The sequence below is a fragment of the Eurytemora carolleeae genome, unplaced genomic scaffold, assembly GCF_000591075.1.
Source record: "Eurytemora carolleeae unplaced genomic scaffold, Eaff_2.0 scaffold1081, whole genome shotgun sequence".
NCBI lineage: Eukaryota > Metazoa > Arthropoda > Copepoda > Calanoida > Temoridae > Eurytemora > Eurytemora carolleeae.
Window position 1 is genome coordinate 69,258 of NW_019397019.1, and position 13,536 is coordinate 82,793.

Sequence of the window (13,536 nt, forward strand, 5' to 3'; positions counted from 1 at the left end):
TTGAATTTTCAAGTTTATATAATCGAAATGAAGTTTGGAAGGGGGGATTGAAATCCATACCAGGCCTAATCCTTTCCTTGGGGCATTAAAGATCCCCAGAATAAATGGTTTTAATCGGTTCAATCGTTTTGACGTTTATTGGATAAAAATAAATTTTTTGGATGATTAGAAAATTAAGAGATTAAGGATTAAGACTGAACGGATGAGAATTCTATTATTTATTCAGATGTTCTTTAACCCTTAAACTCTAATTCTATAGGATTAAGATTAATTAAAACATTTGAGATTACAACTTGGAAAATAAGATTTGTATTTTCCAACAAAAATGGTGTGGCGCACAATTTGGAATATTTTACAATTGTTTTTGAAAATTCAGTATAAATATACAGAAGAAAAATTCTGAGAAGGAAAAGTTTGTAAAAAGTAAAATATTTAATTTATCAAATTAATCAAATTATCAAATTATAAAGAAAGAGCTTCGGTAAGCTCTGTAAGAAAATATAATAAATGCATCTCATCTTTCTGTTTCTTTAGTTCTACGCCCGCCATAGACAATATGTAGAACAGAAGAAACATATATAGTACCATAGACAATATATAGAACAGAAGAAGCATATATAGTACCATAGACAGTATATAGAACAGAAGAAGCATATATAGTACCATAGACAATATATAGAACAGAAGAAGCATACATAGTACCATAGACAGTACATAGAACAGAAGAAGCATATATAGTACAATAGACAATATATAGAACAGAAGAAGCATATATAGTACCATAGACAATATATAGAACAGAAGAAGCATATATAGTACCATAGACAATATATAGAACAGAAGAAGCATTTATAGTACCATAGACAGTATATAGAACAGAAGAAGCATATATAGTACCATAGACAGTATATAGAACAGAAGAAGCATATATAGTGCCATAGACAATATATAGAACAGAAGAAGCATATATAGTACCATAGACAATATATAGAATAGAAGAAGCATATATAGTGCCATAGACAGTATATAGAACAGAAGAAGCATATATAGTACCATAGACAGTACATAGAACAGAAGGAGCATTTATAATACCATAGACAATATATAGAACAGAAGAAACATATATAGTACCATAGACAGTATATAGAACAGAAGAAGCATATATAGTACCATAGACAATATATAGAACAGAAGAAGCAAATATAGTACCATAGACAATATATAGAACAGAAGAAACAAATATAGTACCATATTTTCAAATAAACTATCATACATTTAAAAAATCTAGATTCAATTCAAGCCGTAAATAAAGTAATGGGTTCAAAAAGATAAAAATTAACAAGTTCAAATAGAAAAAGAACCTTAGGATGCTAGCACTATTCATTCTGGGAAGCTGAAATATCCTTAAATGCTGAAAAAGAGATTTTTAACTTAATGTTAGATTACAGTTTTCCAATCAGCAAAATGGCAAATATTTGACTCTGAGAACTTTCTGAGTAGTTTTAAGGACATGAATACCTAGTGGAGAAAATATTAAATAATAAACGAATTAAAAAAACAATCTGTACTATTATAGGGTTAAATATTTTAGCGTCTTCTGGGTTTGTGAATATATTTTAGTCTAAGTTGTCCCAATCTATAGGATTGTTCTTAAAGGGACTGTCCAGATAATCCTCCGATGCACAAATCTGAGAAACATTGATTTTGTCGTAATTTTTGAAAATTTCTTTCCTTGTCTTCGCTGCTAAAATCCTAAGAAAAGCCCATATTGAAATTTTAAGACAGAAAAATATACCTTTTCCTTCATTTTATTTCAGACAAAGGATTAAAGGGTACTGTAAACTGTTATGAATTGGGAATGTCACCCTTCCATTGAAATAACGTGAACAGTCCCTTTAACTTTAACTTTCTTGTCTGGTGCCAAGTCTGCAGCAGTAAAAGGTGTTCAACATTAAATATCCTCGAGAAGAAATTCAGTCTAGCCAAAGATAAGATCAAGGCCAAAATACATTTAGAAAAATGTTTTTCAAAATTTTTAATCAAAATCGTTAGATCACACCTCAGCTGAAAATTCTAGAATTGTGGATATCGAGATAATGCTCTATCCCCTCTTTTTGAAAATTTTAAGATTATTTAAACTTTAGTTTGTATTCAGGCATTTCTAAAATTAACTGTCAGAGTGAGTACTGAGTATGTAGATTAAGGGTATCAGATTCAGAAGGTTTTTAAATCAGAGCTGGAAACTCGATTGTTCAGTGCTGGATATCCAATTAATCCCGATCGCTCTTGACTGCATATCCACTGTCGACATTTTTCATTTTCTGCTAAATCCTCTCTTTTGGATATTCTGCTGGGTTCAGACCAATGAGAGTCATTGATTGCGTTGCTCTTGATATCCAAAGTTCTAAATTTTTAAGCTCTGAAGAAAAAAAAATAAACAGAGTAAGAATGAAATTAATAAATACTTAAATCAACTTTTAAATTTGTGTTAAACTTTGGTTAAAAAAAATAATATCACATGCTCTACAAGTTTTAAAAAGTGATATTTTGTTAAATTTTCAAACATAATAAGCTGTATGTAGATGTATGATGACGTTAGAAAAAAGGACAGAATTGTAAATTTAAAAATATAATCAGTTTCTTGCAAATATTTTAGTTATGAAACAACATAAATGGGGTAAAGCAGTTAGCCCCCCTTCTGTAACCGTTGTTTTGAGTGAAGAGCCAATCCTACGTGGAGTAGGGCGGAGCTAGACCCCCTATATGTGTTTTCCATTTCAACGAAATGTTAGACATTACAAGCAATTTGAAAATAGTTAAAATTATTTATTTACATAAATAAATGCACATTTAGTTCTAAAATGTATCAATGCAGGAGGAAATCGCAAAAAAATTTCCTCGCAATTGTCGTCTTCCATTTAAATTACTAAACACTCATTATTTCTTAGATAATTTTTGATGCGTATACCCAATCAAATAGATTAATAAATATCGAACTGTGTCAAAACATTATTTTCGATGTCTAAAATTGTGTTGAAAGGGTGTAAACAATTTCTTGCCTCTTTTTTCTTTGTTTTCCTTTCTTTATTAACGTTTGTTCTTCCTTCATATCATCCTATCATTATTTTCTTTTTATCTCAGACAATTTGTCCTCTATAGCCCCCCCTTATGGTAAAAGGGGGCAAGTGCCCCTGTTCCCTCCCCCTGTAGCCAACTCTGCAACCAATTAAATTTCCCAATTTCCACCTTTCCGAACTACTGTCAAACTTTAATTCAATTTTTAAAGAATTTTTATCCCGCAATTTTACAAATTCAGGATCTTGGGTATAAAAAGTTTCTTATTTGTTCCGAGGCAAATAAGTAACACTTTACACTTTTCCCTTTTTATGTCGCGTATTTCAATATAAAAATCGAACAATTCTATATGACTTAAATTAAATAAATTTATATATTCCACTGTCTATGTTTAGGAAACTATGTTTTCTGTTGTGATTATGTGCCAAAAAACATATTGTCCCGCATGATAACACAAGACAGTTGTGTAATTAGATATTCTCTCCCTTTTTATAAAATCTCTAGCTAAAACTCCTCCATATCTCTCCCCATCTATCCCCCCTCACCCTCCCCCTCCTACTCCCTCCTCCAGCTATAATAGGGTTACTCCTACTCCCTCCTCCCGCTATAATAGGGTTAAAACTGAAATTGAAAAAGTGTGATGAAGTTCTGCGGGACAAATCCTCGAAATTGGCAGGAATTGATCAGCTGGTCTTCCTAATCTTATATTGTGCAAATATTCTCATAAAATAAAAGATTCATAAAAAGAAGTTTTCAACTTGATCCCGAGTTCACCAGCTTATAAACTTTTATTGGATAAGAAGGAGGGTGGGGAAGCGGGCATATATAGTACCATAGACAATATGTAGAACAGAAGAAGCATATATAGTGCCATAGACAATATATAGAACAGAAGAAGCATATATAGTACCTCCAGTTTTACACTTTTTACCCCCTGGCTCTATAACTGTACACTGCGGAAACTTGAATAATTCAACAAACACCATTTATCGACAACTCACGTTATTTTTATACTCAGGATATTTTTGGAACAAAAATGGAAAACTATTTGAACCAGAAATATGCTCCAGCTTTTAGAAATATTTACTGTTTACACACTTAACAAAAGTGATTAAATTAACCGTGCAGCAGCGCTTTTTTGTAGCTAAAAATCCTCCACAAATTCTTCCAGAAAATGTTTTGAATGCGCGAACTGCGCGAGTGAGCATAAATGTATTTTCTTAGAAAAAGCAGACTTTTATATATCATCCTTTTTTTGCCTATAACTTACACTATTTAGGAATAACACTTTGATAGAAATTGATATCAAAATGAACTTAAAAATTTACTTCAAAGGATGAAATATTTGAAATGGTATTAGTTAAATTATTATTGTTATACATCTCTTAAATCTAACTTTGAACTTTTTCAGATTTGCTAAATCTTCAAAGATGTTAACATTTTTAGAGATCTCTGAAATTGTGTATAATTATACGTAAATAGTAGGCGTCGCAAAGAAAAGTGTAATCCGGAATTTTTCGTTTTATGAAAATTTTTAGAAATATTTATCTGAACAATTTTATTAAAATGAAGATGTTGTTAATTAGAATTTTTGTTTAAATTGTTAAATTTGGTGCTGAGGATTGAATAATATATTATGTTCTTATGAATATGGAGATTTAAAAACTGGAGTGACACGGGTCTGTGCCCACTCCTGTTTTGTAATCCTCCATGCGGCTATATTGTATATATGCTTTGTGTATAAATGTAGTGCGGGGCATTGCTTTTTATCCGTTTTTTTGACTTTTAGGGTTATTTGCCTTTGAGTAAGGTTAACAAAAATTTAAATTTTATCATATTTCAAAATGTATGCTCTAAAAGTAGCTTTTTCTACAATATGTAATAATTAACTATACAAAAAACATAACCTTGAACTATTATCGTTCGTTAATGATTATTTTTGCTTAGATTAACATCTTTTGTTAGGGTTAAAATTTGCATAATCATAAGAAAACTTCTAGAGAAAATCATTTTGAATTGTGCATGACTATTTATATTTTTGTAGACCCTACTAAAAATATATATTTTAAATGTTTAAAGATCCGAATTAAACAGGATGCCCAACTCTAATAAATGTGTACTTTAACTGTATTGTATGTTACCCTGTTTAACAAGAACTTGTTATAACGATATTTGACACCGCGCTAGTTTAGAGTTTGTGCGCGTTCATTGAAAAAAGTTTATAATTAATATACGAAGTGATGGCTTGATATATAAAATAAATATTTATGTTGTAAACATCTTGTTTTATTTCAAGGAAGTAAAAAAGTTTTATTTTAGATATATTTAAGCTATATTTTATTTCTCCCTGGATCTAGGTCTACCCGTCCTACTGTCCTATTTTATTTATCCCTGGAGCTAGGTCTATCCGTCCTTCTGTCCTCTCCTATTTTATCCCCGGAGCTAGGTATATCCATCCTTCTGTCCTATCATATTTATCCTGGAGCTAGGTCTATCCGTCCTAATGTCCTATCATATTTATCCCTGGAGCTAGGTCTATCCGTCCTACTGTCCTAGCCTATTTATCCCTGGAGCTAGGTCTATCCGTCCTACTGTCCTAGCCTATTTATCCCTGGAGCTAGGTCTATCCGTCCTACTGTCCTAGCCTATTAATCCCTGATATAATTGCAGAAAATAAGCAAATGAATATTTCTAATAAATTATTAAGAAATAAGTTTTCATGAAATAGATAAATGTTATATTTTCAGAATTAACTATTTTAAATGAGGGTAAAGTTGAATTCTTTTAATTTCTTTTATCATGAAAGAGACATAAATCTTTCCTCTCCTGGGCTTGTTTAACACACAAGGAAGGGATTTAATATCCAACAATTCATTGAAATTCTCATTTTTAATTTAAATATTAAAGGGACTAACTATGCGTAATTTTAAGATACCCAAAGTACAGTACGTCTAATCTTAACACAGCGCTCACATAAATTTTCAACTGAATACACGCTAGTTTAGATAAGTTTAAAAACACATATCTCTGTACTTGATGAACAACCATATATTTGATTTAAGAACAATAAACTTTTTAATTCAAACATTGTCTGGCGCAATTTCTGAATTATGTTAATTTCTCTATAAAGAAAGATTAGACACGGGCAACCTTAGTCATTTGAATTTCCGAGCCGGGTCAACTTTTCCGGTCCTAGTTTGTACTGTATCGCCTGGAAATAGGGTAAATAATAGGACTAGCCGGTGCAACAAGGTTGACGCGGTCAGACTTTAGGTTGAATTTTTTTTTATTAAAGGGTCGGAGGTGCGTGTAGATAGCAGTTGTAGCAATCTAATGCTTTGATTTATAGCTAATCATCCTGTAAATATCTCTTTTATTTTCTCGACCAATCCCGTTGAATTTATTTTGTTTAGATCGACATGTCCTGCATTGTAGCGTTTATTGAATGGTATCATGATATGCCGAATGGAACTGCGACTAAAATAAAGGTATATTCTTATTATGAGACTAGCTGAAGTGCTCGGCGCCGCCCGTAGAATTAAAAAAAATCGATAAAAAAATCTATTTTTGAAAAACATTTTTTAGCCTTTGTTACCCCTAGAGGACCATATGAGTTTTCTCAAAAAAAATCAGCCAATTCGGTCCAGCAGTTAGGCCAGCTTATAGTTAACTTATGTACATACAAATATATAAAAACTAGCTGAAGGGCCCGGCGTTGCCCGTGGAAAAAAATATAGAAAAAAAAAAGATTTTGAAAAAAAAAATCTAACTTTTTTAGCCTATAACACCCCCCGGCCACCCATGAGTGTCCACAAAAAAAATCAGCCCAATCGGTCCAGCCGTTTGGCCGGCTATACGCAACATATATACGAATGTCTTGTTTTATTATATAGATATATGAGCGAAGAGCTTTATTACATAGATAAGTCATAATGAAGACGACATAAACTTGTTTAAATTTAAAACCAGGAAAATTACAGGATTCAAAACTTTGCACGTAGAATCAATATTTTAGCTAAGCTGTACAAAATCACATGTTTTAAAAAAATAATCTATGAACTTCAAATGTTTTCAGCAATTTGAAACTGTTTTTGTCCTATAAATTTCCCTGTAAACTTCCCTGGGTGGAATTCAGTTCAAAAATATTGTTCCTTATTTCTTTTAAAATGTACATTTGTAAAGAATTTGTATGTTCTGTATATTACACCCCACTAAACCTTGTAAACTCATAAAATTTAAATAAACTTTTGATTAAAAGCTTGCTCTGGTTCCAGTGTAAAAGAATCGTAAAGATAAAATTAAATTCTCAAAGGCTTTACATTCTTTCAAACTCCCCCCCCCCCCACCCCCTGTAAGCAGTTCGTATATTAGTTTGAAAATTAATTTCTCCGACAAGATAAAGTTTCCTAGGATTGTATTAGTTTCGACATCATTAAACTCAATATTCAATATGGCGACAAAAGGAACTGAAGACTTGTCTTTAATTCAAATTTTCTAATTAAGATATGCATGCAATGTGTGGTCTTATATATATGCGTCTTTACTATTTCAAATTAAACAATCCACAACAGCAAAGAGTCAAAGTTTGATATGTTAAAAGATTCACCATCAGCATTCAGGTTGCAAAAACCAAAGTTTTTTGGCATTGAAATATTATGTAATATATATATATGTATGTATAATATTAAAACGTAAAAGTATTTAATTTAACAAATATATTTGTGTTTTCAGTTTGATGTAATCTATAAAAACGTCAAACGGTTTAACCAAATTTGATTGAGACGACACGTCATTCACATGGTATAAGACTGATGTCACAATACAAATTCGATATGTTTTAAATTTTGAAAATTAAACAATAAAAACAGAAAATTCAGTCAAAGGAATTAAGTTTATACAACAAACTCAAATGTTCTAATCCCTGTATATCTGAAACCAGAGGATGCAAACCTTTGATAAATCAAACTTAGATTTTGTTATCTAACAGAATTCGTAGTTTAACATATCAAAGGTCTATGACATTGGGTTGCAAAAAATAGAAATAGGAAAATTTTGATGCAAAAACTGGACAGTTCCTTTATTAAAATATAATATAAAGTACGAAGCCTAATTAAACAGCTAAGTCTAAAGTTTAAATAAGTCTAAGAGGGGAAAAAATGCTACTTTCTATTCTAAAACCGTGACCAGTCTGTTTAATGTGTTTCTATCTTGCTTTTTCTTTAGACTGCAAGGTCCGGAGACCCCCATACACATATAATACAACGAGTAGAACCCAACCATGAAGGAACATATACATGTGTCGCAGGAAACGGTAAGATATAACACTTTAGTTTCAGTAGAAGTAAATATTTCCACCTAATGATAGCGCCGATTGAAGGACTCATAACTCTAAATGGATAATAAGAGAGATAAAAAGATAAATGTTACCACCATACTATTTCTATTGGTTCAGTATAGACAACAAACACATGACTGAACCCTGATTGGATCAGGCGCTAATGAACTTGGCATACAGGAGTGATAAATTAGCTTAAAGGGTATGTGAACGTAATTTTAATTGAGCCTCTGAATTGAATAATTGTCATGACTGATTTACAACGGTACCCTTAAAAACTTTGTCTTAATCAGTATGAAATAGAAATCTATTTTTTGTGTTATTAAAAACCACTCTTGTATGCCGAGTCCATCAGCGCCTGATCCAATCAGGGTTCAGTCATGTGTTGGATGTCTATTCTGAACCAATAGAAATATTTCTATCTATTTCATTAACCAATCGGAGTTATGAATTCTTCAATCAGCGCTATCAGTAAATGGAAATATTATCTTCTACTGAAACTATGGTGAAACTGTTAAAAAATTATCAGAATTCAAAACTTTGATTAGTTAACGTTATCTTTGATCAGATTAAGGTTTCAAGAGTACCGTTATAAGCCGGGTCACTTAAATACGGTATGGTTGCAAGGCAGCATGTCGAATTTCATGCTAGTTTCATCTTTTGTGGGTAGCCCACTATAGTTAAGCCCCCAAAGAATCAGTTTTCTCGATTACATGACATAATTTACTAAGACGGTACATCCTAGTTAAGCACACTTTCCGGTCATAATTTTTTCGAACTGTACTTATGTGAACTATGTATTATAAAAAAGTATCATTATTATTTTTGTTATTAGTGCTGGGTAAAGCGGAAGCATCAGCTTATCTCCAAGTATATTCTGGATCCTCTTCCTCTTTATACTCACACAATGCAGGTTAGTAGATCAGTTTAAGTCACTTGAATCGGTTTAAATATAATCCGATCGTTCAAAGGTTACGAACTCAAATTGAGTTTTCGTAAGTCGTTGGTTTCAAAATGTTAAACCAAATATCTGAAATAACTATAGAGTCTTTATTTTTAATTCTATTTCTTAACAAAAGTACTGAGGCCGAATTTAAAGCATTTGAGCCGCAGCTTAGATTTAAGCCGATCTCAAATATGGTTGGTTTCACTTAAAATTGTTTTCAATTTTTCAATATTTAAGACGCTCAATTGAAACCGGTATTTGGGGAATTTGAGACGGGGCTGATATTCATTAAATTTGGACACTGTAAGCGTAATTTTAAGTGACTCCAGGGCATTTTTCCGATTTACCTGATTTACAACAGTACTCTTTGTCTGATTAAGGGTGTCGGAGTTATCCTTAATCTACAGAAACCCTTTTAATCGTTCAACACTTAAATTGCACCCTGTTTTATTTTATTATGATATTCATATTTTTAATTTCTAGAAGTTACAGAAAATAAACATTTTCATTTGAATTTTTTTGAATATTTTCTGTGTCTTCTAGAAAGTACAATTATAAAATAACTTGCAATTATAGTGTTCAAACTGAAAACCGTTTCTATAGATTAAGGATAAGTCTGACATCCTTGATCAAAGGGTATTCGGTATTTTCGAGGTATACGTCACCTGTTATAAGTTCACACGGTGTACACTGTAAAATGATATCTTACGACAATTGGATAAAAATTGTTTACTTTCACCGAAAACATAGAAAAATAAATATTGGTTTTGTCTCCAAGTGTTAATTTTGTAATCATAAGGTTTTTCTCTTTTTCCTATAATTAACTCTACAAAACGCTATATTATTATAGCCCATAGTTGCATTTCTTGAACCATTTTAACTGTAATCCTGGCTATGAAAACATAGTCAACTTATACCTATAAAATAAAATGCTTTTTTCGTATATCTGTTGTAATAATTATCTTTAAATGTTGTGAACCTTTATGTTTACGAAAATATAAAAATATTTTGCTTTAAAAATATTTTACGACAATTCGAACATAATTTGAGAGAAACACACACACACGCTACTCTGGCTTCGATGTTTAATTAGATGTTTATATCGTTGTAAATGAGACATTGCCGTCTCTGAAATGAGATTCATTTGAAATTATGCGTACAATCCCTTTAAGATATTGGAATTGAAAATGTGTTTAAAGGGGTGATATGACACTCAATCGGATGGCGGGAGAGGATATTTTTTTTCAAATACATTGCTTTTCATTTTTATTTTTGATTTTTAGACATATGATTTTAGTTTTAAAAGAAAAAAGGCCTTTTTATATAATAATCATACATTGATATTCTTAACTGTGGTTCGTAGTTGCCAGGGTTTTACTTCATTACTAGATCATTATTCAATGTTTTTAAAGTGCAGAAGTGTGCAAGCCTATTCTTGCACTCCGTTGTAGGGTAGAAAACTTGTGCAAAATTTACCATTTTTGCACAATTTTATTTTAGCTAATGGTGATATCGTTAGTCGGTTTATAATTTCTACAGCAAAGATAGAAAGTTTCAAGAAAATTATATGTTTGTTAAAATTAGGCTTAACGTTTTTGGTTTAATATATGTTGATCTATGTTTGTTTGTTTGTTTTGTTATTTTTAATCGTATCTTTTTGTTTGGTTTTAAAGCTTGTTTGTTTTTGTTTGTTTGTGATGATTTGTTTGTTTGTTATGACTTGTTTGTTTTGTATGATTTTTTTTGTTTGTTATTGCTTGCTTGTTTGTTATGGCTTGTTTGTTTGGTATGATTGTATGTTATGGTTTGTTTTATATTTGATTTTTTTTGATATGCATGTTTGTTTGTTTGTCATGGTTTGTTTGAGTTTAAGGTTTTTTTTGGTTTATTTAAAAGAATGTTTGTTAATTTACTCAGTTTTTATAATTTTAAACTGATTACAACCTGATAGTAAAAACCTGATCAATTTTTTTAACATGTACTATTTGATTTAGCAGATTTCACAAGTCTGTCAGGTTAAAAAGATATAAGGATTAGAAAATTATGACTTAAGGGGAGTGATCAGTGTCAATTTTGATAGCTTGATTGACCCTGTTAAAAATTCATCAAACATTGAAATTTTTTAATCTGCTTTTAATAACTACCAGATGTAGTATTTAACAATTTTATTCACTGAAACCATATGTGCGGTGTGCCTAGTTCAACTACTTCTAATTGTTTATAAAATCCGGCCTCTGTGTAGACTAAATCCTGATAGGGGTTGGGAACTTTTAGTAGCAACTAATAGCTATTTCAGTATTTTAGTAGCAAGTAATAGCTATTTCTGTATTTTAGTAGCGAGTAATAGCCATAGATAAAGATAGATTGCGCATAAGACGACATTTTTCATCTTGAAAAGATATAAATGTACAGAGATGTTTTAAAGATATTCCTATTATATAGATTAACTATGTCGGTTGTGAACATTGGCTGTTCTTATGTCATTGAATACTTGTGGTGTACATGAGTTCTGTAGAGAGAAATTTAAGCATAGAGAATAGAATATATAGAGAGGAATCAAAAGAATCTCTCGGTATGAATTTTTTCAGTCCCTTTCAGCCTGAAAGGGAGTTCAAAGTGTACAAATCATGTAAATGTTCACAAATTATATGAAGTAGAGTACATTAATACAGTAATAAATATGTGAAGTACACCTGCAGTATGGAAACAGTACAACAAAATGGCCGTTTTACACTTTTTTCTAGTTAATTCCTCTCCATATATTCTATTCTCTATGAATTTAAGTTAGTTTAGTCCTTCTCATGTCCTTCTTCAGTTCTCGTCAATATGATTATTTGATAATTTGATATTCTCAAAATAAAATTCACTCCTGAGTGGTTTAATAATTATGAAATCCATTAAAAAACCAAACCACCCCGCTTATCATTGAAGTACACTTTTACCCCTAGAAGTATGAGTTCGCGGACTGTACAATTCTTGGTGATTTTGCGTACATAAGCTACCTATGTTTATTTATTTATCTATGGTAATAGCTATTTCTGTATTTTAGTAGCGAGTAATAAAAAATCATGAATTAAATAAAATAAAATTTTACTTTTAGGTTTGCTCGAGATGCTGCTGTTGATGTTGTTTGCATTATTCTCTTCACTAACATTCTTCAACTAAACACTGACTGTAGTACAAAAACTAATTGCAGTACGATTAGGTGTGGCAGAATATTACAGTATTTAGCCTACATGTTGTACTGCCCTAAAAGGAATTGTGTACGGTGCATAGATTCTTTTTACTAACAGCGGACGTAATCATGTACTAACTATACAGTACACACCCGCAGAGATGCTTTGGACTAACAGCGGAACGTAATTATGTACTGACCTGCAGTACATAACGATTTACTAAAAATGGCGCTAAATAAACAAAACACTGGTGAAACAAATCTTGAATGATTGGACGGAATAATAAAATATTCTGCGGCGCTATTTGCTTAAAGCATTTATTATTAGTTTTGTTGTGTTCAGTATTAGAAAAATCCAAAACATTTTGTGCTTAATATTGAACATCTACCGCTAGCATTGTTTTCGAAATCATTAACAGAATGTTAGATAAATCTAACAGTGTTTATCGTGTTTGAACTTCTAAGAATTGTTAACATAATTTGTTGAACAAGTTTTACACAGCTACTCTTCTTGTAGCTTTACTTGATCTTTTTGTTGAAAAGAGAAATTATTAAGTCAATTCTTTGATTTTAGATATACATATTATTATGTTTAATTATGTTGAAGAAAACTGCTTGGCAATGTTATTGTTTTGCCCAGCAAAATATGTTAAAGATTGAACAGTTATCATCATTTTTGATTTGCTAAATTTTCACTTTTATTAAAAAAATTTGTTTATGTGTTCTTTTATCCCCAACACGTCTTGTTATCACCCTTTTTTGGCCCACACTAAGTATGGACACGTGTTTTCTTTTTGACATTCTTTTCACTTTTGTTAAAGATGGTTGATCATTAACGATTTCTGGTCGTTAATCGTTGAATGGCTTATCTTTGGAAATTCAGATGGTTTAATAAAAAAAAACTGTCAGTCGAAAACCAGTCCTAGTTAAACCTTCCCCCGCCCTCACCCGCCCCGGGCATCCTACCCCCCACTTTAGATTTACACTATTTTTCTCACCTTCCCC

The 13,536-nt window shown here is 31.3% G+C and overlaps 1 protein-coding gene across 1 annotated transcript; it reads left to right on the forward strand.

Moving 5' to 3' along the window:
* Positions 1-6,490: 6,490 nt before the first annotated feature.
* LOC111711164 (sialic acid-binding Ig-like lectin 15) lies at positions 6,491-13,530 on the forward strand. The gene is made up of 4 exons (XM_023485439.1): positions 6,491-6,563; positions 8,299-8,386; positions 9,246-9,323; positions 12,457-13,530. Exons 1-4 carry the CDS (start codon positions 6,495-6,497, stop codon positions 12,519-12,521), a joined length of 300 nt encoding a protein of 99 aa, XP_023341207.1. The 5' UTR covers positions 6,491-6,494; the 3' UTR covers positions 12,522-13,530.
* The last annotated feature ends 6 nt before the right edge of the window (positions 13,531-13,536 follow it).